The sequence below is a fragment of the Balearica regulorum genome, chromosome 34 (assembly GCF_011004875.1).
Source record: "Balearica regulorum gibbericeps isolate bBalReg1 chromosome 34, bBalReg1.pri, whole genome shotgun sequence".
NCBI classification, from domain to species: domain Eukaryota; kingdom Metazoa; phylum Chordata; class Aves; order Gruiformes; family Gruidae; genus Balearica; species Balearica regulorum.
The window spans coordinates 131834-157865 of record NC_046217.1 but is presented as its reverse complement, the minus strand read 5'-3'; the positions used below and the strand labels follow the sequence as shown (position 1 = coordinate 157865).

At 71.5% G+C, this 26032-nt stretch overlaps 4 protein-coding genes and 1 long non-coding RNA gene across 5 annotated transcripts; 2 read left to right on the top strand and 3 right to left on the bottom strand.

The window, feature by feature from the left end:
- Positions 1-742: 742 nt before the first annotated feature.
- Positions 743-9440, bottom strand: GIPR (gastric inhibitory polypeptide receptor). The gene is given in 15 exon segments (XM_075738568.1): positions 743-932; positions 1048-1089; positions 1808-1867; positions 1869-1947; positions 2931-3019; positions 3133-3202; positions 3321-3381; positions 4014-4173; positions 4936-5083; positions 5153-5256; positions 6842-6963; positions 7067-7174; positions 7259-7349; positions 8608-8693; positions 9189-9440. Coding segments are annotated over 14 exon segments (1362 nt in total). The 5' UTR covers positions 8665-8693; positions 9189-9440; the 3' UTR covers positions 743-761.
- Positions 9441-10642: 1202 nt separating this feature from the next.
- On the top strand, positions 10643-11390 carry OPA3 (outer mitochondrial membrane lipid metabolism regulator OPA3). Its single transcript, XM_075738554.1, has 2 exons — positions 10643-10784; positions 10933-11390. The coding sequence occupies exons 1-2, from the start codon at positions 10643-10645 to the stop codon at positions 11388-11390; spliced, it is 600 nt and encodes a 199-aa protein (XP_075594669.1).
- A 641-nt stretch (positions 11391-12031) lies between these two features.
- On the bottom strand, positions 12032-17785 carry VASP (vasodilator stimulated phosphoprotein). The gene is given in 14 exon segments (XM_075738591.1): positions 12032-12377; positions 12504-12561; positions 12650-12728; positions 12874-12919; positions 13094-13136; positions 13345-13405; positions 13510-13619; positions 13700-13778; positions 13780-13912; positions 14025-14065; positions 14171-14234; positions 14350-14518; positions 15222-15393; positions 17694-17785. Coding segments are annotated over 14 exon segments (1098 nt in total). The 5' UTR covers positions 17699-17785; the 3' UTR covers positions 12032-12339.
- Positions 16497-17124, bottom strand: LOC142599048 (uncharacterized). The gene is made up of 3 exons (XR_012832793.1): positions 17020-17124; positions 16675-16824; positions 16497-16626 (listed from the first exon to the last, which is right to left on the bottom strand). It is a non-coding gene; the product is annotated as an uncharacterized LOC142599048 (long non-coding RNA).
- Positions 17786-18373: 588 nt separating the features above from the next.
- RTN2 (reticulon 2) lies at positions 18374-25036 on the top strand. The gene is given in 11 exon segments (XM_075738586.1): positions 18374-18643; positions 19757-19801; positions 19918-19969; positions 19972-20316; positions 20704-20802; positions 21730-21953; positions 22859-22990; positions 23512-23581; positions 24345-24391; positions 24484-24542; positions 24796-25036. Coding segments are annotated over 11 exon segments (1218 nt in total). The 5' UTR covers positions 18374-18541; the 3' UTR covers positions 24839-25036.
- The last annotated feature ends 996 nt before the right edge of the window (positions 25037-26032 follow it).

The window sequence follows — 26032 nt, the reverse complement described above, 5'->3', positions numbered from 1 at the left end:
TGTCAAGGTCCTGCCCCCCCAACACCCAAAGGTGTTGGAGACCCCCTGCCCCCCCCCCCCAGTGTATTCGGGACCCACCCCCAGCACCCCAAGGTGTCGGGGACCCCCCCCCCAATCCCCCCTTGACCCCCCCCAGCACCCAAGTTGTCAGGGGACCCCCCCCAATCCCCCCTTGACCCCCCCCAGCACCCAAGTTGTCAGGGGACCCCCCCCAATCCCCCCTTGACCCCCCCCCCAGCACCCAAAGGTGTCATGGAAACCCCCAATCCCCCCCCCCCAGCACCCCAAGGTGTTATGGGACCCCCCCCAATCCCCCCCCCCAGCACCCAAAGGTGTCATGGAAACCCCCAATCCCCCCCCCCAGCACCCCAAGGTGTCAGGGGACCCCCCAATCCCCCCCCCAGCACCCAAAGGTGTCATGGAAACCCCCAATCCCCCCCCCCAGCACCCCAAGGTGTCAGGGGACCCCCCCAATCCCCCCCCAGCACCCAAAGGTGTCATGGAAACCCCCAATCCCCCCCCCCCAGCACCCCAAGGTGTCATGAGACCCCCCCCAATCCCCCCCCAGCACCCCAAGGTGTCATGAGACCCCCCCCAATCCCCCCCCCCAGCACCCAAAGGTGTCAGGGGACCCCCCCAACCCCCCCCCAGCACCCAAAGGTGTCAGGGGACCCCCCAATCCCCCCCCCAATCCCCCCCCCCCAGCACCCAAAGGTGTCAGGGGACCCCCCCCCCCCAGCACCCAAAGGTGCCCCCCCCCCTCAGCAGCAGCTCTCGGCGATGGGGTGCCCCCCGGGATCGGCGGGTGCGGGGCGCTGCCCCCCCACGGCCACGTAGCGACGGGTGCCACGGGGGGGGGCGCGGGGGGGCGCGGGGGGGCAGGGGGCACCCAGGCGGCACCGCTGCCACCCACGTCGCACCTCCGCCTGCACCTGCGGGCACCGGCACGTGTCGCGACATGGCACGCCGACACGCGACATGCCCCACCCCACACCCGCGCACACCCCGCCCCCACCCCACGACATGTCGCGACGCGCCGTGACGCACCTCCTTGTTGACGAAGCAGTAGAGGACGCTGACAACGAGACCCTGGGGATTGGGGGGGGGGGGGGGGCACCCCGATATGTGGGTGCACGTGGTCACACCCACCCCCCCCATGTGCACCCCCCCATTGCACACCCCCACGCCCCCCCAGACCCCTCCACAGCCCCCCCCATTGCACCCCCCATAACCCCCCCATGGTCTCCCACGCCCCCCCACACCCCCCATTGCACCCCCCACGCCCCCCCAGACCCCTCCACAGCCCCCCATTGCACCCCCCCATAGCCCCCCCGGTCCCCTCCGCCCCCCACTGCACCCCCCCGCCCACTCCATTGCCCCCACCCACCCCCCCATACCCCCCCCAGGCCCCCCCATACCCCTCCACAGTCCCCCATACCCCCCCCCGGCTCCCCACGCCCCCCCATACCCCCCCGCCCACTCCATTCCCCCCCCCCCGGCCCCCCCAGACCCCCCCCAGACCCCCACTGCACCCCCCCGGCCCCCCCAGACCCCCTCCAGACCCTCCCATGCCCCCCCCGGCCCCCCCAGACCCCCCCCAGACCCCCCCAGACCCCCCCCGCCCACTCCATTGCCCCCCCCAGACCCCCCCAGACCCCCCCCGCCCACTCCATTGCCCCCCCCGACCCCCCCAGACCCCCCCAGGGCCCCCCCAGACCCCCCCAGACCCCCCCCGCCCACTCCATTGCCCCCCCCAGACCCCCCCAGACCCCCCCAGGGCACCCCCAGACCCCCCCAGACCCCCCACCTGGGAGGAGGAGAGCAGCAGCTGGAGGCAGAGCCGCACCAGGCGCAGGGTGCCCCCCCCCCTGCCCCTCACCCACCAGGGCGAAGGCCACCTCGTGCACCCCCAGCAGCGGGATCAGCGTCAGCGTGGAGCGGGCCAGCCTGGGGGGGCACTCGGGGACACCCCCGGGGACACTCGGGGACACCCCCCCACGGTGATGGGACCCCCCAGGGATGGGGACCCCCCCCGGTGATGGGACCCCCCCGGGGATGGGACCCCCCAGGGATGGGACCCCCCAGGGATGGGGACACCCACGGTGATAGGACCCCCCCAGGGATGGGGACCCCCCGGGGATGGGGACACCCCTGGGGACACCCCTGGGGACACTCGGGGACACCCCCCCACGGTGATGGGACCCCCCCCGGGATGGGGACACCCACGGTGATGGGACCCCCCCGGGGATGGGACCCCCCAGGGATGGGACCCCCCAGGGATGGGGACACCCACGGTGATAGGACCCCCCCAGGGATGGGACCCCCCGGGGATGGGGACACCCCTTGGGGACACCCCTGGGGACCCCCCCCGGTGATAGGACCCCCCCAGGGATGGGGACACCCACGGTGATAGGACCCCCCCAGGGATGGGACCCCCCAGGGATGGGGACACCCCTTGGGGACACCCCCCCACGGTGATGGGACCCCCCCCGGGGATGGGGACACCCCCGGTGATGGGACACCCCTGGGGATGGGACCCCCCAGGGATGGGGACACCCCTTGGGGACACCCCTGGGGACACCCCCCCACGGTGATGGGACCCCCCCCGGGGATGGGGACACCCCTGGGAACAACCCCCCGGTGATGGGACCCCCCCGGGGATGGGACCCCCCAGGGATGGGACACCCAAGGAATGGGGACCCCCCCCGGTGATGGGACCCCCCAGGGATGGGACCCCCCAGGAATGGGGACACCCTCGGTGATGGGGACACCCTTGGGGACCCCCCCCCGGTGATGGGGACCCCCCCAGTGATGGGACCCCCCAGTGATGGGACCCCCCCAGTGATGGGGTCACCCCCGGGGACACATTCGGGGGAGGGGGGGTGTGGGGGGGTGTCCCGTCCCCCCCCCGCACACCCCGATGTCCCCACCTGACCCTGGTGTCCCCCCGGGACACCTGATGCGCCCGGACTTTGGCCACCAAGATGCGGACGATGCGCACGAACACCACGAAATTCACCTGGGGACGGGGACACCGGCCGTGTCACCCCCCCCCAAAATACCCCCCCCACACACCCACCCCCCACCGTGTGTGTGTGTGTGTGTGTGACCCCCCCCCCCGGTGTCACCCACCGCCACGGCCATCAGGATGGGACACCGGATGATCCACCACACCGCCGCCTTCTCGTTCCTCTCCCAGCACCTACCGGGGGGGGGGGGGCTCAGCCGGGTGCCCACGACCCCCCCCCACCTTGGGGACATCAGCGTCCCCCGGGGGGGACAAATGGGTGACGGGGGGGGTGGGGGTCCCGCAGCCTCACCCCTCGTTCTCGTAGAGGTACCTGACCACCACCCACGGCACCACGAAGAGCACGGGGGCTCCTGGGGGGGAGCGGGGGTGTCACCGGGGAGGGGGCGACACGGGTGGGGGGGTGTCACCGGGGAGGGGGTGACACGGGTGGGGGTGACACGGGTGGGGGGGTGACACGGACAGGGGGTGACACGGGTGGGGGTGTGACATGGGTGGGGGGGTGACAGGAGTGTGGGTGACACAGGGGGGTGACATGGGTGGGGAGTGACACACGTTGGGGGTGACACGGGTGGGGTGACACGGGTGGGGGGTGTCACGGGTAGGGAGGTGACACGGGTGGGGAGTGACACAAGTTGATGGGGTGACACGGGTGGGGGTGACACGGGTGGGGGGTGTCACGGGTGGGGGGTGTCACGGGTGGGGGGGTGACACTGATGCGGTGACATGGGTGGGGGTGACACGGGTGGGGGGTGTCACCAGGGGGGTGGTGTGTGACATGAGTGTGGGGGGTGACACGGGTGGGGGGGGTGACACGGGTGGGAGGTGACACGGGTGGGAGGTGACACGGGTGGGGGGGTGACACGGGTAAGGGGGTGACACGGGTGTGGGGGGGTGACATGGGTAAGGGGGTGACACGGGTGGGAGGTGACACGGGTGGGGGGGTGACACGGGTGGGAGGTGACACGGGTGGGGCCAGGCTCACCCCAGCCGAGGAGGAGGAAGGCGGGGAGGCAGCGCTCGCCGGAGAAGGCCGCGAGCACCAGGAGCTTGTGGAGGAAGAGCCCCTCGGCCAGCAGCCACCCGTAGTTGGCACCCACGCAGTACTGGGTGAGCGCCTGGGCCAGCCGGCACCCTGCCACCGCCTGCCGCCGCCACGCCGCGGGTGCAACCGCCATCAGGGGGGCACCGGCGGCGCGGTGGGACCAGAGCCCGCCCTTGGGTGCTCCCAACCTTTGGGTATCCCCACCATGGGTGCCCCCCTTGATGGGGACTCTCCGATGGGTGCCTCCACCCACCCATGGGTGCCCCCCTTGATGGGAACTCTCCGATGGGTGCCTCTACCCACCCATGGGTGCCCCCCTTGATGGGAACTCTCCGATGGGTGCCCCCACCCACCCATGGGTGCCCCCCTTGATGGGAACTCTCCAATGGGTGCCTCTACCCACCCATGGGTGCCCCCCTTGATGGGAACTCTCCGATGGGTGCCTCTACCCACCCATGGGTGCCCCCCTTGATGGGGACTCTCTGATGGGTGCCCCCCACCCTTGGGTATCCCCACCATGGGTGCCCCCCTTGATGGGAACTCTCCGATGGGTGCCCCCACCCTTGGGTGCCCCCACCAACCCACGAGTGCCCTCCTTGACAGGAACTCTCCAACGGGTGCCCCCACTCACCTATGGGTGCCCTCCTTGATGGAACCCCTCTGATGGGTGTCCCCACCCACCCATGGGTGCCCCCCTTGATGGGAACTCTCTGATGGGTGCCCCCACTCACCTATGGGTGCCCTCCTTGATGGAACCCCTCTGATGGGTGTCCCCACCCACCCATGGGTGCCCCCCTTGATGGGAACTCTCCAATGGGTGCCTCTACCCACCCATGGGTGCCCCCCACCCTTGGGTGCCCACCTGCTGACCCAGCAGCTGCAGAGGGTGCCCGGGGCCGGGGTGCAGGTGCCGTCTCAGCAGAGCGTCCCGCGTCAGGATGGCGCCCGCCCGCAGCATGAAGGAGAGGAAGAGGTTGGCGTGGATGAAGTTGCGGGTGCAACGCAGGCGCCTGCGGGACGAAGGGCGGTGGGCGGCAGCACCCATAGGCGCCCCGCTGGCACCCATGGGCGCCCCGTACCTGAAGAGCAGGAGCAGCAGCAGCGCCAGGAGGAGGGCGACGAGGGAGAGGGAGTAGCCCACGGTGTAGAGGAGGCGGAACTGCTCCAGCAGCCAGGCCTGCCGCTGCGGGGACACGGGGGGACGCGGGGGGACGCGGGGACAGGGAGGTGGCACAGGGCACGGCGTGGGGCAACGGGGCGTGGTACGGGGCACGGCGCAGCGTGGCGCGCTGGCGTGGGGTGGGGCGGCGCAACACGGCACAGCACGGCGCAACACGGCATGGTGCAACACGGCACGGTGCAACACGGGACGGTGCAACACGGGACGGTGCAACACAGCACAGCACGGTGCAACACGGCACGGCGCAACACGGCACAGCACAGTGCAACACGGAACGGTGCAACACGGCACGGCGCAACACGGCACAGCGCAACACGGCACAGCACGGCGCAACACGGCATGGTGCAACACGGCACGGTGCAACACGGCACAGCACGGTGCAACACGGCACGGTGCAACACGGGACGGTGCAACACAGCACAGCACGGTGCAACACGGCACGGCGCAACACGGCACAGCGCAACACGGCACGGCGCAACACGGCACAGCACAGTGCAACACGGGACGGTGCAACACGGCACGGGGCAACACGGCACAGCGCAACACGGCACAGCACGGTGCAACACGGGATGGTGCAACACGGCACGGTGCAACACGGCACGGCACAACACGGCACAGCACGGTGCAACACGGGACGGTGCAACACGGCACAGCACGGTGCAACATGGGACGGTGCAACACGGCACGGCGCAACACGGCACAGCACGGTGCGCAGGACAGCATGGCACGGCACAGCATGGCACGTTGCATGGCACAGCAGGGCACGGTGCGACGCAACATGGCAAGGTGCAACACGGCACGGAGCACAGAGCAACACCGTGCAGCGCGGCGCAGCCCGGCGCATGTCACGGCACGACACGACACGGCACAGCCCAGCAGCTCCCGGCGCAGCACACGCCGCAGAGCAGCCTGATGGCGCGTGGCACGGCACAACGTGGGGTACGACACGTGTCAGCCCGGCACGGCACGGGGCACGGCACAGCACGGGGCACGGCACAGCGCAGCGTGGCACGAGGAACGGCACGGCGTGGTGCACAGCGCAGCACGGCACGGGGCACGGCACAGCATGGCAGCGGGACACATCCCAGCATGGCGCCTCCCGGCACTGCACGGTGCGGCACCCTGCACCACGGCACCCCACAGCACCCCACGGCACCCCATGGCATGGCACCCCACAACACCCCGCGGCACCCCGCGGCACCCCGTGGCACCCTGCAGCACAGCACCCCGCAGCACCCCACAGCACCCCATGGCACGGCACCCCATGGCACCCAGTGGCACCCTGCAGCACAGCACCCCGTGGCACCCCACAGCACCCCATGGCACGGCACCCCACAACACCCCGCGGCACCCCATGGCATGGCACCCCATGGCACCCCACGGCACCCCACGGCACCCCGCGGCACCCCGCGGCACCCCACAGCACCCCGCGGCACCCCGTGGCACCCTGCAGCACCCCGCGGCACCCCGCAGCACCCCACAGCACCCCGTGGCACCCTGCGGCACCCCAAGGCACCCCGTGGCACCCTGCAGCACCCCGTGGCACCCCGCAGCACCCCGCGGCACCCCGCGGCACCGAGCCCCCCACCTGCAGCGGCTGCTCCTGCGCCAGGTCCTCGCACTGCGAATGATCCTGCCAGGGTCGCCCCGTCTCGTCCGTCACCCACCGCCCGTCGGGTCCGCAGCGCCGAGCCACCACCCCGCCCTGCACTGAGCACCCCGGCCCGTCGCTCCGCGGCACCCCGGGGCGGGGGGGAGCACCCAGGGGTGGCGATGGGCACCCAGGGGTGGGTGCCGTCCCCGTCCCCGTTACCTCGGTGGTGCCAGGGCAGGTACCAGGGGCAGGGGACGGTGACGGTGCTGTTGGGCGCCGCGTCCCCCCAGCAGGCGTACATGTCGAAGCTGCGGTTGCAGACAGGTCCTGGGGGTGCAGGGGGGGGTGTCAGGGTGTCCCCCGATGTCCCCGTCCCACCCCAAGCGTCTCCTCCACCCTGTCCCCGCTCACCGGGTGCCGGGGGGTCGAGGCGCAGGCGAAGCTCGCAGGCGTGCCGGTACTCGCGCCAGGCGGCCAGCGTGGCTTGGGCTGAGCGGTCCTCCTGCGAGGGGACACGGCGAGGGGGGGGGGACACACGGCCACCGTGGGGCCACCGTGGGGCCACCACAGTTGGGGGCCACCACAGCCGGGGGCGGCACCGTGATGGGGTCGTCACCGCTGCGGTCACCACCGTGGGGACAGTGTGGCTGGGGCGAACATTGCGGGGCCACCACCATATGGGCACCACCACGATGGGGCCACCATGGGGCCACCATCATGGGGCCACCACCATGGGGCCACCATTGGGCCACCATGACTGGGTTCATCATGATGGGGCCACCATGGGGCCACCACCATGGGTTCACCACCATGAGTTCACCATGATGGGGCCACCATTGGGCCACCATGGGGCCACCATGGCTGGGGCTACCATGATGGGGCCACCACCATGGGTTCACCACGAAAGGGGCACCATGGGACCACCATGATGGGGCCACCATTGGGCCACCACCATGAGTTCACCATGATGGGGCCACCATTGGGCTACCATGACTGGGGCCACCACCATGGGGCTGCCACCACGGGACCACCATGACTGAGGCCACCATGGGGCCACCATGACTGGGGTCACCATGATGGGGCCACCACCACGGGTTCATCACGATGGGGCCACCATGGGACCACCATGATGGGGCCACCATGGGGCCACCACCACGGGTTCATCACGATGGGGCCACCATGGGACCACCATGATGGGGCCACCATGGGGCCACCACCATGGGTTCATCACGATGGGACCACCATGGGACCACCATGACGGGGCCACCATGGGGCCACCACCACGGGTTCATCACAATGGGGCCACCATGGGGCCACCACCAGGGGTTCATCACGATGGGGCCACCATGGGGCCACCACCACGGGTTCATCACGATGGGGCCACCATGGGACCACCATGATGGGGCCACCATGGGGCCACCACCATGGGTTCATCACGATGGGACCACCATGGGACCACCATGACGGGGCCACCATGGGGCCACCACCACGGGTTCATCACAATGGGGCCACCATGGGGCCACCACCAGGGGTTCATCACGATGGGGCCACCATGGGACCACCATGATGGGGCCACCATGGGGCCACCATGCTCCTGGGTGGGGGGGGACACGTCCTGCCGGTGGCAGCTGGGGTGGCTCCCGGTGGGGTGGGGGTCCCAAGGAGGCAATGGGAGGATCTGGGGGGGGAGGTGATGTCCCAGGGTGTGGGGGGGACCCCACGGGTGACAGTGGGGGGGTTCCTGGGGGGGGATGTCTCACCTCTGCCCCACGCAGGACCCGGCTGAGCAGTGGGGGGGCCGCTGCCCGGTGGCCCATGGTGGCGACGGTGGCTCCTGGCCGGTGCTCTGTGTGTGTCGTCCCCCCCCCAGGGCCGCGTTATCGGCGCCGCCCCCCCCACCCCGACACGCTCGTTGCCGGGGAGCTGCACCGGGGGACACGCAGGTCCACGGACACGCGTGGGGACCGTGGGCGGGGACAGCCGTCGTGGGGGGTGGGCAGCCGCCCCCCCCCCCCCCCCCCCCCCCCGGTGATGCCGGTTCCTCCCGGTGCCACCTCGGTGTCCCTTGCCCCCCCCCCCCCCGCCGTGTCCCGGCTCGCCCACGCGTGTCCCCCGCTGCCCCTCAAAGTGTCCCTACGTCCCGTCCGCTTCACCCCGACCCCCCCCCTCCACCCCCCCGGCCGATGCCGATGCCTCCCGGAGCCACCCCCCCCCGTGTCCCAGGTCCACGCGTGTCCACCCCCCCCCACCCGCTGCCCACCTGTCCCCCCCCCCGCTTCACCCCGACACCCCCGTGGGCCCCTGCGGTGCCTCCCGATCCCCCTCCCGGGATCCCCGGTACCGGTTGTGCGTGGGGTTCCACCGCCCTCGGGGCACCGGCACCGGCTCCGGTGGCACCGCCCCCGGGAGGGGCGGGGGCACGGGTGGGGGTGGGAGGGTTGGGGGGGGGGGGGGCTCAGTCGGAGCAACGTGACCCGGTAGAAGCGTGGAGCCTGCCCCACGTCTCGAGTGGGGGACCTGGGACGCTGCCCCACACGTCCCGGGGCTCCAGTGTCCCTCCCGGGGGGACGGAGGGGGGGGCGGTCCAGGGTCACCCACGGGGGTCCAGGGTCACCCAAGGGGGCACCAGCATCACCTACAGTGTCACCCACGAGTGTTCCTATGTCACACAAGGGGCTCCATTGTCACCCACGGGGAATTCAGGGTCATCCGGGGGACTTTCGGGTCACCCACGGGAGCTGCGGTGTCACCCGAGTGGGCTCCAGTGTCACACAGAGAGATTCTGTGTCACCCGGGTGGGTCCAGCGTCACCCAGGGGGGGTCCAGCATCACCCACGGGTGCTCCAGTGTCACCCACGAGTCCTCCAGTGTCACCCAGGGGTCTCCAGCATCACCCACGGGTGCTTCAGAGTGACTTGGGGAGGCCCACGATCACCCGGTGGGGCACCAGTGTCACCGGTGGGTGCTCCAGTGTCAGCCAGGGGGGTCCAGCATCACCCACGGGTGTTCCAGAGTCTCCCATGGGTGCTCCAACGTCACCTGGGGGGGGTCTGACATCACCCACGGGTGGTCCAGTGTCTCCCACGGGTGCTGCAGTGTCACCCAGGGGTCTCTGGCATCACCCACGAGTGGTCCAGTGTCACCGGTGGGTGCTCCAGTGTCACCCAGGGGTCTCTGGCATCTCCCACGGGTGGTCCAGTGTCTCCCACGGGTGCTCCAGTGTCACCCAGGGGTCTCTGGCATCTCCCACGGGTGGTCCAGTGTCTCCCATGGGTGCTGCAGTGTCGCCCAGGAGCATCCAGCATCACCCACGGGTGCTCCAGCGTCACCCAAGGGGGGGGGGGGTGGTGTCCAATGTCATCCACGAGTGTTCCAGCATCACCCAGAAGGCTCCAAGCTCACCCACGGGTGTTCAACTGTCTCCCACGCGTGCACCAGCGTGTCACCCAGGGGTGCTCCACTGCCACCCACGTGTGCTCCAGCGGTCACGTGCCCGTGTCCGTGTCCAAGCTCACCCACGGGTGACCAGCGCTACCCACGGCGCGCGCGCGCGCCTCGGCGAAGAGGGAGGAGGGGGCGTGGCCCAGCGAGGGGGCGTGGCCGAGCTGCCGCGTAGGACACGCCCCACGTGTGTCCCAGGGAGGGGGCGTGGCCGAGCTGCCGCGTAGGACACGCCCCACGTGTGTCCCAGCGAGGGGGCGTGGCCGAGCTGCCCGGTAGGACACGCCCCTCCCCTCCCCTCGCCTCCTGCCCCGGGGTCGCGCGGCGCTGAGGTCACGCAGCGCGCGGCGCAGGATGGTGGCGGGCGCGTTCCCGCTGGCCAAGCTGCTGACGCTGGGCGCGCGCCAGCTGAGCCGCCCCCTGGCGGCCCGCATCAAAGCCGGGGCGCGCGCCAGCCCTTTCTTCCGCACCTACATCTGCCTCCCGCCCGCGCAGCGTGAGTGTGTGGGGAGGGGGGGGGGGGACACACGGGGGGGGGGGGGGGGGTGTGGACACGCACCGTGGGAACGGGGGGGCGGGGGGGTGGGTGGAGCCTTGCCGGTGCCCCGCCGCTCCCTGCCGGTTTCCGCTCCCCGTCCCCGCAGTGTATCACTGGGTGGAGATGCGCGCCAAGATGCGGCTGATGGGTTTTCGCGGCGCCGCGGTCAAACCGCTGAACGAAGAAACGGCGGCGGAACTAGGAGCTGAGCTGCTCGGGGAAGCGATCGTGTTCGGCGTGGGAGGGCTCTGCCTCTACTTGGAATACGCCCGGCAGGCGGGGCAGGCCCGGCGGCGGGAGGAAGAGCAGGCGGCGGCGTTACGGGAGGTGGGGGAGCGGCTGGAGCGGCTGCAGGAGGAGCTGAACGCCATGGCGGCGCGCCTGCCGCCTGGCCACGCCCCCAACCACGCCCCCGCCGGCTCTAACCACGCCCCCGCCGGCTCTAACCACGCCCCCGCCGGCTCTAACCACGCCCCCGCCGGCTCTAACCACGCCCCCGCCGGCTCTAACCACGCCCCCGGAGTTGGAGGTTCAGGACACGCCCCCTCCGGGCCCGGCCATTAAAAGCGTCCACGTGCTCTTCCCGGCGCGGTTTTCTTTTAGGGGCGGGGCTCGGTGGAAGGGGGTGGCGGTGATAGGCTGCTGGAAGTGGGAGGGGTGGGGCTTTTGGGTGAATGGCCGCTTGGGGCGGAGCTAATGCCGGTGGGCGGGACTTCAGGTGTGACCACTCAGGGGGCAAGGGCCTGGAAAGGGGGCGGGGTTTTTTGATGGGCGGTAACCATGGGTGGAGCTAGTGGGCAGCATGGCGCTTGGGGGCGGAGCCTGGAGCTTCAGCAGTGAGGATTGGAGCATGGCCTGAATGGGCGTGGCCTGACCTTTTTTGGGTGGTGCTTGGGGGTGGAGCTAAGGGTTGTGGGCAGGGCGAGTGTAGGGGGCGTGTCCAGGACCATGGGGGGTGCTGGAGGGTGGAGCCAAGAGCTGGGGGCGGGGCCACAACCCACCCACCCCAGCTGGGCTGTGATTGGTGGGGAGCTGCTTGGGGCGGGGCTGGCACATGCCATTCAAGCAAAGCCCGCCCACCCACCCCCCCCCCCCGGGTGGGGGACGGGGTCCCCACGGGTGTCACGGACACGGGTGTCATGTACAAAACAACCGCATTTATTGGTGGAGGGGAGGGGGACACCCCCAACTTTCCCCCCCACCCGCCTCCAAAATAAAAAAAAAAAAAAAAAAAAAAGGTGAAAAAACTCAAACGTGGCATAAAAAAGACCCCGGTGGGGAGGGGGGGCTTCTCTTATTTCCCCCCCCCCTCCCCAGTGTAAAAAAAGGGGGTCCCCAAACTAGCGGTGAGGGGGGGCACAGTGGGGGGAGGGTGGCTTTGGTCCCTCCCAATCGGTAAGGCACAGCCTGGGGGGGTCCGGCCTGGAGCCCCCCCACACACAGGGCGGTGAGGGGGTGAAAGGGGGGGGGGGGGAACAAGGGGAACCCCCCAGCCCCCCCCCAGGCTGGGGAGTTAAGGCGCGCTCCGCTTCCGCAGCTCCACCACGAACACTGTGGGGAGGGGGATGCAATGTCATGGGGGGTCCCCCACTTACCCCACCTGGAGCCCCCCCAAAGTGCTTGCCCCTCCCCTACTGCCCCCACCCCTCCCGTGCCCTGTTCCCCCCACACACACACCTTCAATGATCTCCTCCTTCATCTTCTGCAGCTCCCTGCGCACCTCCTCCAGCAGCTCCTGGGGGGGGGGGGCACAGGGTGAGGGGATGTGGGGGGACCCCCCCTTATGTGTGTGTCCCCCCCCAACACACCCCCGACCCCAGTACCTGTTTGATTCGCTCGAGGTCGGGCTCATCAGTGGGGCCGGGGGGGTCGGCGGGGGCAGCTGGAACAGCCGACTTCATCCTGGGGTGGGGGCAGAAATAAGTTGGGGACCCCCCCCAGACTTCCCTGGGTGCCCTTCGTCTTGGGTGGTCCCAACCTGCCCCCCCCCCCCCCCAAATCCTCCTCTGGGGGTACTAGAGATCCCTCCCCAGCCCCCCAAACCCACCTGGGCAGCGTGGAACTGGCCTTCTCCCAGGGCCTCCGCACGGGCTCTGCGGGGAGAGGGCAGCGGGTGATGGGGGGGCTCAGCGACCCCCCCCCCCCCCAAAAAAACCCTTCCTGTAAAGGAGACTCCCCCCCACGCCTGCCGGACTACATTTCCCAGCATGCCCTGCCACGGGGACGGGCCGCGGAGCACGCTGGGAAATGTAGTTCCCAGCACTCACCCGCTGGCTGCCCCAGGGTCCTAGTGCTCGGCTCCGCCTCGTCCTGCGGGGGCAGAAAGCGGGGTCGGGGGAATGTGTGGACACGCGTGGGGTGGACACGCGTGGGGTGTCCCCCAGCATCTGAGTACGAGGGGATTCATTGCCCTTGTGGTGGGGCAGGGGGAATGGGGTGGGGTGGGGGGCGCACGCAGCACCCCCCCCAATGGGGGGCCCCCCCAAAAGTGGGGTGGGGGGGGTGGGGGGGCACCCACGCTGGTGACGTCCTCATCCCTCTTTGGCACCGGCTTGTCCCCCTGCAGGGTGGCTTTCCTCCTGGGGGGGGCAAAGGGGGGGGGGTCAGCGTGGGCAGAGAGATGCCCCCACCTTGGGGGTGGGGGGGGGGGCTGCTGGGCAGAGTGGGGTACCCCCCCCCTCACCGTCGGGCCAGCATGGCGCTCATCTCCTCCATCAACCCCCCCCCGGCCCCCCCCCGGGCACTTTCGCCCTTGGGGGGTGCAGGGGGGACCCCCGCACCCGGTGCCTCGTCCTGCCAGTAGAAAAGGGGGTGATGCAGAGCCCCCCCCCCCCCAGTTATTACCCCCCCCCCCCCCAAATTGCGCCCCTCACCTTGCCGACTTTCCGGAGTTTAGCCCCCGCGATGGCAGCGGCGAAGCCGGAGCCCCCCCCGGGCGCCCCCCCCGGCAGCACCCGTCGCCGCTGGCAAAGGGGGGGCCGGTGGGACCCCCGTGGCTGGGGGGGGGCCAGGGGGTGGGGGGGGCCCCGGGGGCGGGGGGGGGCCAGGAGGCGGGGGGGGGCCTCCAGTGGGCACAGCCGGGGTGCCTGGGGGGGGGGGGGGGAGTGGTTATGGGGGGGTTCTGGGGTGTGGGGGGGTCCCATCCCCAGTGTTGGGGGGGGATCAGCCGTGGGGACCCCCCCACCCCCCGTTACCCACCTGCAGCCGCCACGCGGCGCTCGGGCTCCTCCAGCACCTGCCTGGGGTGGGGGCGAAGGGTGAGCACCCACCGCACAGGGGGGGCCCCCCAGCACCCCAACATCATGCTGCCCCCCCCCAGCACCCCCAGTTTGGGGGTCCCCCACCTCTCCTGCTGCTCGGGTTCCTCCGGAGCCAAACCATCGGGGTCCGGCCAGGACAGCGGGGTGCCTGGATTTGGGGGGGGGGGGGACACGGCACAGACAACACACACGACAGACACAAGGCAAAGTCAGGGGGCCAGGCCACCCATAGGTGCCCCCCCACCCACCAACCCCCCACTCACCCTCCTCCAGCGCCCGCAGGGCTCGCAGCACGGCGGCGGCGAAGGGGGCGGCCTCGCGGGGGGCCCCGAAGCTGAGCCCCCAGACCCGGCGAGCCTCCCGCCACTGGTGGAACTGGGGGGTCGCCTGGCTGTAGCGCAGCCCCCGCCCCAGCGGGCAGTTCAGCACCACCTGAGGGCACCCACAGGGGTGGGAGGGGGAGGCAGTGCACCCATGGGTGCCCCCCCCCCCCCCCCCCCCGGTACCCGTGGGTGCCCCATAGAGCATCCTCAGGCTTTGCATTGGCCCAGAGTCTCTACAGCACCCATGGGTGCCCCGTGGTCGCCCTGTGCCCGGTGTTGATGCATAGAGCTTCCTGCACCCATGGGTGCCCCAGAGAGCCTCCTCCACCCATGGGTGCCCCAGAGACACCCCCTATACCCACGGGTGCCCCAGAGAGCCTCCTCATGCTTTGCATTGCCCCATAGCCTCTCCTGCACCCATGGGTGCTACATTAAGCACTCCCATGCCTAGCATTGCCCCTGTAGTCTCTACAGCACCCATGGGTGCTCCGTGCCCACCCTATGCCCAGTGTTGATCTGTAGACCCTCTTGCACCCACGGGTGTCCCATAGAGCACCCCTATACCCATGGGTGCCCCATAGAGAACCCCCATGTCTATGGGTGTCCCATAGAGCCTCCTGCACCCATGGGTGTCCCATAGAACCCCCCGCACCCATGGGTGCCCCACAGCCCCCCGCACCCCCAGGGTGCCCCATGCCCAGCGTTACCCCATAGCCCCTGCACCCACGGGTGCCCCGCAGCCCCTCCCACCTTCAGCATGACCCCATACCCACGCCACCCCGGCACCCATGGGTGCCCCGGGGCACCCTCACCTGCTGGTCGGGCTGCATCTTGCGCCCCACCAGGCGGAAAGCGTTGGTGCTGGGGTTGTGGTAGAGCTGGACGCAGCTGAGGGTCTGGGGACCCCCACCCGCCGCCACCCACTGCTTGTGGGTGTCATCGTAGAGCAGCACCGCCGCCCGGGCGCTGCACAGCACCGTCTCGCTGCGGGGCGGGGGGTGATGCTGGGTGGGCACCCCCCCGGTAGGGGTGTCTCCCCATGGCGGGGGGGGACCCCCTGGGTGCAGGACACCACCAGCATGGGCCCCCCCCCCCCCCCCAGCCATGGGGTGCAGGACCCCCTGGCATGGGCACCCCTGGGTGCTGGGATCCCTGGCATGGGCACCCCCACGGGGTGCCAGACCCCCCCCGGGTGCTGGACCCCCCACACACCATGGACCCCCTCATGGGATGCTGGACCCCCCCATGAAGTGGGACCCCCCTGGGTGCAGGACCCCCCCCCCTCACCATGGACCCCCCCACGGGGTGCCAGACCCCCCCCGGGTGCAGGACCCCCCAGTATGTGCACCCCCTGGGAGCAGGACCCCCCCCCCCATCATGGACCCCCCCACAGGATGCAGGACCCCCCCCCCCCAGCATGGGCACCCCCGTGGGTGCTGAACCCCCTGGCGTGGGCCCCCCCACGGGGTGCTGGACCCCCCCCAGCACGGGCACCCCCGGGTGCTGGTGTCCCCCCCTCACCATGGGCACCCCCACGGGGTGGGACCCCCCTGCGTGGGGACACCCCCTATACACGAGTAAACCCTGGGGGGGGACACACACACCCCCCAGGTTTGGGGACACCCCCCACGCGTGTTTCCCCCCCCCCCCCAAGGACCAGCCGCGGGGCACCCATGGGTGCTCTTCCCCCCCCCCCCCCGAGCACCCAACCCACACGAGCACCCCAACCCCCCCCCCCCCCCCCCCCGGGCCCCCCCTTTTTCCTTCCTCTTCTCCACGGGGAACCCGGGCGTCCGGGCTGCCCCTCCCCCACTTCCTTAGGGTGCGCTGCCCCTCCCCCCGCCGGGACATCCGGGTGGGGGGGACACGCGTGGGGGGGCGACACGCGTGGGGGGGCCGACACGCGTGGGGGGGCTGTGTTTATGTAGGGCCGACCTGACACCCCCCCACCCCACGGGGAAACTCGGGCCGGGAGCGGGGACGGCACGCGCGGGGGGGGGGGGGGGGGAACCCACCGGTCCCCGCTGTCACACCCCCCCCCCCCCATCCCCGGGGCGGTTCCCAGTGCTCCCAGTGCCGCTTCCCAGTGCCTCCAGTGCCGCTTCCCAGTGCTCCCAGTGCCTCCAGTGCCACAGCCCAGTGCTCCCAGTGCCGCTTCCCAGTGCTCCCAGTGCCTCCAGTGCCACAGCCCAGTGCTCCCAGTCCCACACCCCAGTGCTCCCAGTGCCACTTCCCGGTGCCACAGCCCAGTGCTCCCAGTCCCACAGCCCAGTGCCACTTCCCGGTGCTCCCAGTCCCACTTCCCGGTGCTCCCAGTGCCTCCAGTCCCACTTCCCGGTGCTCCCAGTGCCGCTTCCCAGTGCTCCCAGTGCCTCCAGTGCCACAGCCCAGTGCTCCCAGTCCCACACCCCAGTGCTCCCAGTGCCACTTCCCGGTGCCACAGCCCAGTGCTCCCAGTCCCACAGCCCAGTGCCACTTCCCGGTGCTCCCAGTGCAACAGCCCAGTACTCCCAGTGCCTCCAGTCCCACTTCCCGGTGCTCCCAGTACCTCCAGTCCCACTTCCCGGTGCTCCCAGTGCCGCTTCGCGGCATTCCCAGTCCCGGTCCCACTTCCCGGTGCTCCCAGTGCTTCCGGTCCTACAGCCCAGTGCTCCCAGTGCCACAGCCCAGTGCCTCCAGTGCCACTTCCCGGTGCTCCCAGTGCTACTTCCCGGTGCTCCCCAGTTCCCGGTACTCCCCGGTGCCTCCAGCGCCCGCTCCCGGTGCCCCCCAGTTCCCCCAGTGCAAACTCCCAGTACCAGTTCCTGGTGATTCCCGTGCTCCCGGTGCCCCCAGTACCCGCCGGTACCAGCTCCCAGTACCCCCAGTGCCAGCCCCCGGTGCTTTCCGGTGCCCCCAGTGCTCCCGGTACCAGTTCCCGGTGCTTTCCGGTGCCCCCAGTGCCAGTTCCCGGTGCTGCCCAGTGCTCCCCGGTGCCCCCCGGTAGCCCCGGTGCCAGTTCCGGGCGCTGCCTAGTGCTCCCCGGTGCCCCCGGTGCCAGTTCCCGGTGCTTTCCGGTACCCCCGGTACCGCCCAGTGCTCTCCGGTGCTCCCGGTACCAGTTCCCGGTGCTGCCCAGTGCTCCCCGGTAGCCCCGGTGCAAGCTCCCGGTGCTGCCCAGTGCTCCCGGTACCAGTTCCCGGTGCTTTCCGGTACCCCCAGTGCTGCCCAGTGCCCCCGGTGCCAGCTCCCGGTACTTCCCGGTACCCCCGGTACTCCCGGTGCCCCCCGCCCCGGCCGCTCACCTCATGCTGGCGGCGACGCGCTGGTGCCGGGCCGGGCCCTTCCGGTGGTGGGGGGGGGGGGGGGAAGGACCGGCCGGTCCCGGCAGGCGGTGACGCCCCGCCCCCTCGAGGCCCCGCCCCTCCCGGTAACGGCGGCAGAGCGGGCCCCACCACCCCCCTCCTTAAAAGGGCAACGGAGCGGGTGGGGCTCCCCCCCCCCCGCCCAGTGTCCCCCAAAGCTCTCCAGTTCTGGGGACTGGGAGGCACTGGGGAGGCTCCGGAGGGGTACTGGGGGGCTCTGAGTTGGTACTGGGGGTACTGGGGATGGTACTGGGAGGCTCTGGGAGGGCACTGGGGGTCTCTGAGGTGATACTGGGGGTACTGGTGGGGTACTGGGGATGGCACTGGGGGGCTCTGGGAGGGCACTGGGGGTTTCTGAGGTGATACTGGGAGGTACTGGGGGTCTCTGAGGTGATACTGGGGGGTACTGGTGGGGCACTGGGGGGCACTGGGTGTCTCTGAGGTGATACTGGGGGGTACTGGTGGGGCACTGGGGGGCACTGGGTGTCTCTGAGGTGATACTGGGGGGTACTGGTGGGGCACTGGAGGTCTCTGAGGTGATACTGGGGGTCTCTGAGGGGGTACTGGGGGGCACTGGGACATACTGGGAGGCTCTCGGGGGGGCTCCGAGGGGGACTGGGGGGCCCCGGTGCCGGTTCCCGGTGCCGGTAACCCGGTGCCCGGTTCCGGGCTCTCCGGTGCGGCCCCGCCCCTGGCCCCGCCCCCTCCGCCCCGGGCCCCGCCCGCCGCCGCCGCCGCCGCCCTTTGTCCGCCGCCGCCGCCGCGGGCCCCGCCATGGCGTCGCGGTGATGCGCGGCGGGGCCGGCCCGGGAGTAACGGGGCCGAGGGGAACCGGGAGCCCCATGCGGGGGCCGCCGCCATGGGGCAGGTCCTGGGCTTCGCCCACTGCAGTACGCACCGGGAACCGGGAGGGGCGGCGGCGGCACCGGGAGGGGCCGGGGATGGGGGGACCGGGGATGGGGGGACCGGGGACGGAGGTATCTGGGGCGGCGGCACCGGGAGGGGCGGGGGGTGGAGAGACCGGGAGCGGCTGGGGATGGGGGCACCGGGAGTGGCTGGAGATGGGGGCACCGGGGATGGGGGGACCGGGATGGGGGTACCCGGGATGGGGGTACCGGGAGTGGCCAGGGATGGGGGTACCGGGGATGGGGGCACCGGGATGGGGGTACCGGGAGTGGCTGGAGATGGGGGTACCGGGGATGGGGGGACCGGGATGGGGGCACCGGGAGTGGCTGGAGATGGGGGTACCGGGGATGGGGGCACCGGGATGGGGGTACCCGGGATGGGGGTACCGGGAGTGGCCAGGGATGGGGGTACCCGGGATGGGGGTACCCGGGATGGGGGGACCGGGATGGGGGTACCGGGGATGGGGGCACCGGGAGTGGCCAGGGATGGGGGTACCCGGGATGGGGGTACCCGGGATGGGGGTCCCAGGGATGGGGGCACCGGGAGTGGCTGGAGATGGGGGTACCCAGGATGGGGGTCCCAGGGATGGGGGCACCGGGAGTGGCCAGGGATGGGGGTACCCGGGAGCGGCTGGGGATGGGGGTACCCGGGATGGGAGTCCCAGGGATGGGGGCACCGGGAGTGGCTGGAGATGGGGGTACCGGGGATGGGGGTACCTGGCATGGGGGTCCCAGGGATGGGGGTACCCGGGAGCAGCTGGGGATGGGGGTACCCGGGATGGGGGTCCCAGGGATGGGGGCACCGGGAGTGGCTGGAGATGGGGGTACCGGGGATGGGGGTCCCAGGGATGGGGGTACCCGGGAGCGGCTGGGGATGGGGGTACCCGGGATGGGGGTACCCGGGATGGGGCCCCGGGAGGGGCTGGGGGCACTGGGGGACAGGGACACCGGGGACGGGACACGGGGCAGGGTGTGTCTGGGGGGGGGAGCACAGGGACTGGGGGGGTAGGAGCAGACTTGGGGGGGCATTGGGGGGGGCAGGGACATGGGTGGGGGTGCCCACGGCCCCCCATCCCCTCTGCGCCCCCCCCCCCCCAGAAGAGGCTCCATCCACGGCCTCCACCACGCCAGACTCCACAGAGGGTGAGTGGGGCCGAGCCCCCCCATTTTGGGGTGCACCTTTGGGGAGGAGGGGGCATGGGGGATACCCTGACACCCCCCCTTTGACACCCCCCTCCCCAAAAATACCCCACCCCAAGGTGGCAACGAGGAGTCGGACTTCCCCGAGCTGCAGGCGGCACCGGAGCCCCCCGAGGAGGAAGAGGAGGATGAGGATGAAGATGGGGCGACGGCGGCGGGGGGGGGACCCCGGGGATCCCCCCGGGAACTCACCTTCTCCTACATCGCCTTCAGGGGAGGGGGTCCCCACAACGAGCCGGGACCCCGCTGTCGTCGAGATTCCCGTCGGGGACGCTCTCCCCGCCTGAGCTCGGGGCCCCCCGGGGGGTCCCCCCGGGGGCCGGACCCCCACTTGGCTGCCAGGGCCCCCCCAAAGCGTCCCGAGGAGCCCCCAGCCCCTCCCGAGGGGCAGCTGGGGGTTGGGGGTGCCCTGCCGGAGTTGGGGGGTCCTGAGACCGAGGAGACCCCCATGAGCCTGGGTATGGGGGGGGGTGTCATGGAGGGGACTCGGGGTGATGGGGGTCCCTGGGGGGGGGGCAGCCTGAGGCCGTGGGGGGGCCCCGGGGCTCCCTGAGGGGGGTCATGGGGGGTCCTTACAGGGGGGCTCGGGGCAATGGGGGGTCCCCAAGGGGGGGCTTGGGGCTATGAGGGGTCCGGGGGCGGCTGGGGGTGATGGGGTACCCAAGTGGGGGGGCCCGACGGGGGGGGTCTCAGGGCAACGGGAGGTCCCGGGGGGGGGCTCGGGGCCATGGGGGGGCCGGGACGCTGTTTCGGGCCCCCCTGCCCCCCCCCCACTCCCCGTCCTTTCCCGCAGCAGCAGAACCCACGGCCCCCCCCCCCGCCCACGCTGCCCCCCCCACCCGCAGGGGGGGCCCCACGCCCGCCCCCCCCCGCGCCCCCCACCCCGGATCCGCCCCCGGCGCCCCCCGACCAATCACCGAGCCCGCTGGGAGCTGATGTCCTGGGTGAGCGGCCAATCAGAGCCTCGGGGCACCCACGGCGGGGGGGGGGGGGGGGCACCCACGGGGCGGGGGGGCACCCAGGCGTCCGGTTGCGGGGTGGACCCAGGCGTCGGGGTGCGATTGGTGGCTAAAAATAGGGGTGCCCCCCCCCAAAGTCCCGTGTCCCTGTTCCTCCCCCCCCCAGCAGCACCCCCGGGAGCTATGGAGGGCCAAGGTGGGTGTGGGGGGCACCCATGGGGGGGGGGAAGCACCCCGAGGAGGGGGGGGGAAGGTGGGTGCTCCCCGTCCCCGCACCTGGGGCTGTCACTCGGGCTGGGGACAGCTGGGTGCTGGCGGGGGGGGGGCATGGGGGCTCTGGAAAGGATACTGGGAACACTGGGAAGCACCGGGGCGGGGGGGGGGGGGCTCTGCGAGCACTGGGGGGGCTCGATGGGTCCCTGGGGGGGCACTGGGGAGCACTGGAGGAACACTGAGAGGGCTTGGGGGGCGGTACTGGGAGCACTGGGAGGTGCTGGAGGGGATACTGGGAGGCATTGGGAAGGCTCTGGGAGCACTAGAGGGGCTCAACGGGTCTGGGGGGGGGGCACTGGGGAGCACTGGAGGGACACTGGGAACACTGAGGGGGCACTAGAAGGTACTGGGGGGCACTGGGAGGTACCAGAGGGGATAGTGGGAGCACTGGGAGGCACTGGGGGCGATACTGGGGGCACTGGAAGCCCTGGGAGGCACTGGAGGGGATACTGGGGGTGATACTGGGGTCACTGGGAGCCCTGGGAGGCACTGGGGGCGATACTGGGGGCACTGGAGGGGATACTGGGGGCACTGGGGGCGATACTGGGAGCCCTGGGAGGCACTGGAGGGGATACTGGGGGCACTGGGGGCGATACTGGGGGCACTGGGAGCCCTGGGCGCAGCGCGGTGTCCCCGCAGTGTGGGAGCTGCTGTACTGGCGGGCGCCAGGCCGGTCAGCGCTGGCGCTGGCGGGGGTGCTGGGCACCCTGGGGTGCCTGGCGCGGTTCAGCGCCGTCAGCGTGGGCGCCTACGGGGCGCTGGCCGTGCTGGGGGTCACCCTGCCCCTGCGCCTGCACCGCGTCACCCTGCGGGCGCTACGCCGGCACCCCCCCGAGCATCCCCCCGAGCACCCCTGCCGGTGAGTGGCACCCCGGGGACCCTCGGCGGGGACGGACCCTGCCCCCCGTCCCTGTGCTGGGGGGGGGTCCCTGTGCTGGGGGGGGTCCCTGTGTTTGGGGGGTCCCTGTGCTGGGGGGGGGACCCTGTGTTTGGGGGGGGACCCTGTGCTGGGGGGGGACCCTGTGTTTGGGGGGGGTCCCTGTGCTGGGGGGGGACCCTGTGCTGGGGGGGGGGACCCTGTGTTTGGGGGGGGTCCCTGTGCTGGGGGGGTCCCTGTGTTTGGGGGTCCCTGTGTTTGGGGGGGGACCCTGTGTTTGGGGGGGGGACCCTGTGCTGGGGGGGGACCCTGTGTTTGGGGGGGGGTCCCTGTGCTGGGGGGGACCCTGTGCTGGGGGGGGGACCCTGTGTTTGGGGGGGGTCCCTGTGCTGGGGGGGACCCTGTGCTGGGGGGGTCCCTGTGTTTGGGGGGGGGTCCCTGTGTTTGGGGGGTCCCTGTGCTGGGGGGGGGTCCTTGTCTTTGGGGGGGGTGTCCCTGTGCTGGGGGGGGTCCTTGTCTTTGTGGGGGGGTCCCTGTGCTGGGGGGGTCCCTGTGTTTGGGGGGTTCCTGGTCTTTGGGGGAGGGGGTCCCTGTGCTGGGGGGGGTCCTTGTGCTTAGGGGGGGTCTCTGTCCTTAGGGGACCCCCCTGTCCCCATCCCTGTCCTTAGTGGGGGGGTGTCCCTCTCTGGGGGGTGGTGTCCCTTTCCCTGGGGGGGTCCCTGTCCTTGGGGGGGAGGGGGGGTCCTGCCAGCCCCATGGGGTGTCCCCATCCCCGTGGGGTGTCCCTGCCGTCCCCGTCCCCTCGCCCTGGGTGACCCGGCCATCCTCACCCCCACCCCGCGGGGTGTCCCCGTCCCCCCCCATCGGTCCCCGTCCCCGAGCAGGACGCAGTGGGAGGGGGCCGTGGGGCTGAGCCCCGAGGAGCAGCAGCGCTGGGCCCGGCGCCTGGCCCGACACCTCGCCGCCGCCACCCGCACCCTCACCCGCCTCTTCCTCGTCCACAGCGTCCCCGAGTCCCTCAAGGTGACCGTCACCCTGCGGGGGGGCTGGGGGGGACACGGAGGGGACGTGGGGGACACGGGGACACGGGGACACGGGGGGGATGTGGGGCACACGGGGGGCACGGGGACACGGGGAGCACGAGGGGACGCGGGGGGCTTTGGGGACATGGGGGGGATGTGGGGGACACGGGGGGCACGGGGACACGGGGGGGAAGTGGGGACACCGGGGGCATGGGGACATGGGGGATGTGGGGGGGATGTGGGGGACATGGGGACATGTGGAGGGGACACGGGGGGCACGGGGAGCACGAGGGGACGCGGGGGGCTTTGGGGACACGGGGGGGGAAGTGGGGGACACCGGGGACATGGGGGATGTGGGGGGATGTGGGGGACATGGGTGTGGGGGGGGACAAGGGACACTGAGGGACAGGGGGACACGGGGGGCACGAGGGCACGAGGGGTGTTGAGGACGTGGGGCACAAGGACGCTGGTGGCATGGGGGGCAGCCGGGGCGGTGACGGTGACGCCGGGCTCTGGCCGCAGTTCGCCTTCTTCTTCTACCTGCTGACCTACGTGGGGGCTGTCTGCAACGGGCTGACGCTGCTGGGAGCGGGTACCGCACCGGGGTGGCACCGGGATGGGGACGGGGGTGGCACCGGGATGGGGGTGGGGGTGGCACTGGGACGGGGATGGGGGTGGCACCGGGACGGGGATGGGGGTGGCATGGGGACGGGGACAGGAACAGCACAAGGACAGGGGATGGGGATGTGGGACGCGAATGTGGGATGGGGACAAGGATGTGGGATGGATGGGACACGAGCACAGGGATTTGGGATGGGGACATGGGACAGACAGGTGGGACATGAGGACAGGGATGTGGGATGGGGACAGGGATGTGGGATGGGGACATGGGATGGGGACACGGGACAGATATATGGGATATGAGGACAGGGATTTGGGATAGGGACAGGGATGTGGGATGGGCACAGGGGACAGGGACACGGATGTGGGATGGGGACAGGGATGGGGGATGGATGGGACATGAGGACAGGGATTTGGGATGGGGACATGGAGTGGGGACAGGGATGTGGGATGGGGACATGGGACAGACATACGGGACACGAGGACAGAGATTTGGGATGGGGACATGGGATGGGGACAGGGACATGGGATGGGGACAGGGACAGCACCAGGGGACAACACGGGGCCTGGGGACAGGCGGAGGGATGCCGGGCAGCACGGGGACAGGGTGTGGATATGGCTGGGGGACAAGGGGACAGGCATGGGGGACACAAGGTGTGCCGGGGGACAGGGGGGTGGCACGGGGACGGGGGGACAGGACGGGGCCCTGGTGTGATGTGGTACTCCCCGTCCAGGCGTCATCGGCGCATTCACCTTCCCCGTGCTCTACCGGCACCACCAGGTACGGGGACACGGGGTGGGGGGACACGGGACAGCGGGGCAGGTCGAGGGGTGCCCCTCTGCCCCCCCCCCCCATGTCCCCGATGTCCCCAGGCCCAGATTGACCAGTATGTGAGTCTGGTGAGGAACCACTTGGGTCACCTCCGAGCCAGGTGAGGGCACCCCAAAAACCCACCCTGCACCCCAAAACCACCCCCTGCACCCCAAACCCCCATCTCTCACGCCCCAAAAATCACCCACCTGCACTCCCAAAAACCCACCTCCTGCACCCCCAAAGCCCGCCTCCTGCACCCCAGCCCCCCCTGCACCCCCAAACCCCACCCTCTGGGGACCCCAACCCCACCCACGGGTGTTCCCGGGGGGTCTTGGGGTCCCCCGACCCCCACAACTCCGCTCTGCCCCCAGGATCCAGGCCAAGCTCCCGAGTGCCAAAGCGAAGCCGCAGTGACCCCCCCCGTGTGTGTCCCCCCCGCGAGGTGACAGCTGGGGGTGGGGGGGCTGTGGGAGGGGTCTCCCCACGTCCCTCCCACCCTGCGTGGGGGGGGTCACTCGGGGGAGGTGGGGGTTTTGTCCCCACTCTGTGTCCTTCCCCCCACCTCACCTGCGTGGGGGTGTGTGTCAGACTTTAATAAAAACTCTTGTGACAGCCAGGCTTGATTGTGCGAGGGGTGTGGGGACGGGGGGGGGGGACGGGACACGGGGGGGCGTGGGAGGGCACACGGGGGGGGGAGTGGGGGGGGCATGGAGGGGGGGGACAGGGACATGAGGGGACACAGGGAGGCACAAGGGACACGCGGGGCCGTGGGGACACGGGTCTGTGCGGGGACAGAGCGGGGCACAAGGGGCCGTGAGGGAACACGCAGGACACGAGTGAACACGAGTGGGGCACTGGGTCCCCCCCACCGCTGCCGGGTTGGGCTGTGCTGACTCAGCAGCCGGGCAATGGGGGAGCCCGGACGCCTGGGTGTCCCCCCGTGTCGTGTGTCCCCTCCCCCGTGTCGTGTTTTTGTCCCCCCCGTGTCCCCTCCAGCCCAACGAAACGCGCGGGAATCCCGCGGCGCAGACCCCGCCCCCTTCGCCCTGACCCCGCCCCCTTCGCCCTGACCCCGCCTCCCGCCCGCCCCTGACTCCGCCTCCCTCCGGCCTCGCCCCGCCCCCTTTCTCGTTGCCAAGGGTACGGCGGTTGCCGCGCGACGTAAACAAAGGACGCCGGACGTGGTGACGTCAGGGGGATGGAACGCCGTCGCCGGGGCGACACGCGCCGTGTTTACTCCGGCGGCGGCACGTGGGGACGGGACGGGACGGCGGGAGGGGGGACACGGGGATGGGGGGACACGGGGATGGGGGGACACCGGGAGGGGGGGACACCGGGATGGGGGGACACCGGGACCGGGATGGGGGGACACCGGGATGGGGGACACCGGGATGGGGGGACACGGGGATGGGGGACACCGGGATGGGGGACACCGGGACCGGGATGGGGACACCGGGATGGGGGGACACCGGGATGGGGGGACACGGGGAGGGGGGGACACGGGGAGGGGGGGACACCGGGATGGGGGGACACCGGGATGGGGGACACCGGGATGGGGGGACACGGGGAGGGGGGGACACGGGGATGGGGGGACACCGGGATGGGGGG

Coding starts and splice junctions, on each gene's coding strand:
- OPA3 (XM_075738554.1), top strand. CDS start 10,643: ATGGTGGCGGGCGCGTTCCCGCTGGCCAAGCTGCTGACGCTGGGCGCG. Junction 10,785..10,932: donor CTGCCTCCCGCCCGCGCAGC/GTGAGTGTGTGG, acceptor CCGTCCCCGCAG/TGTATCACTGGGTGGAGATG.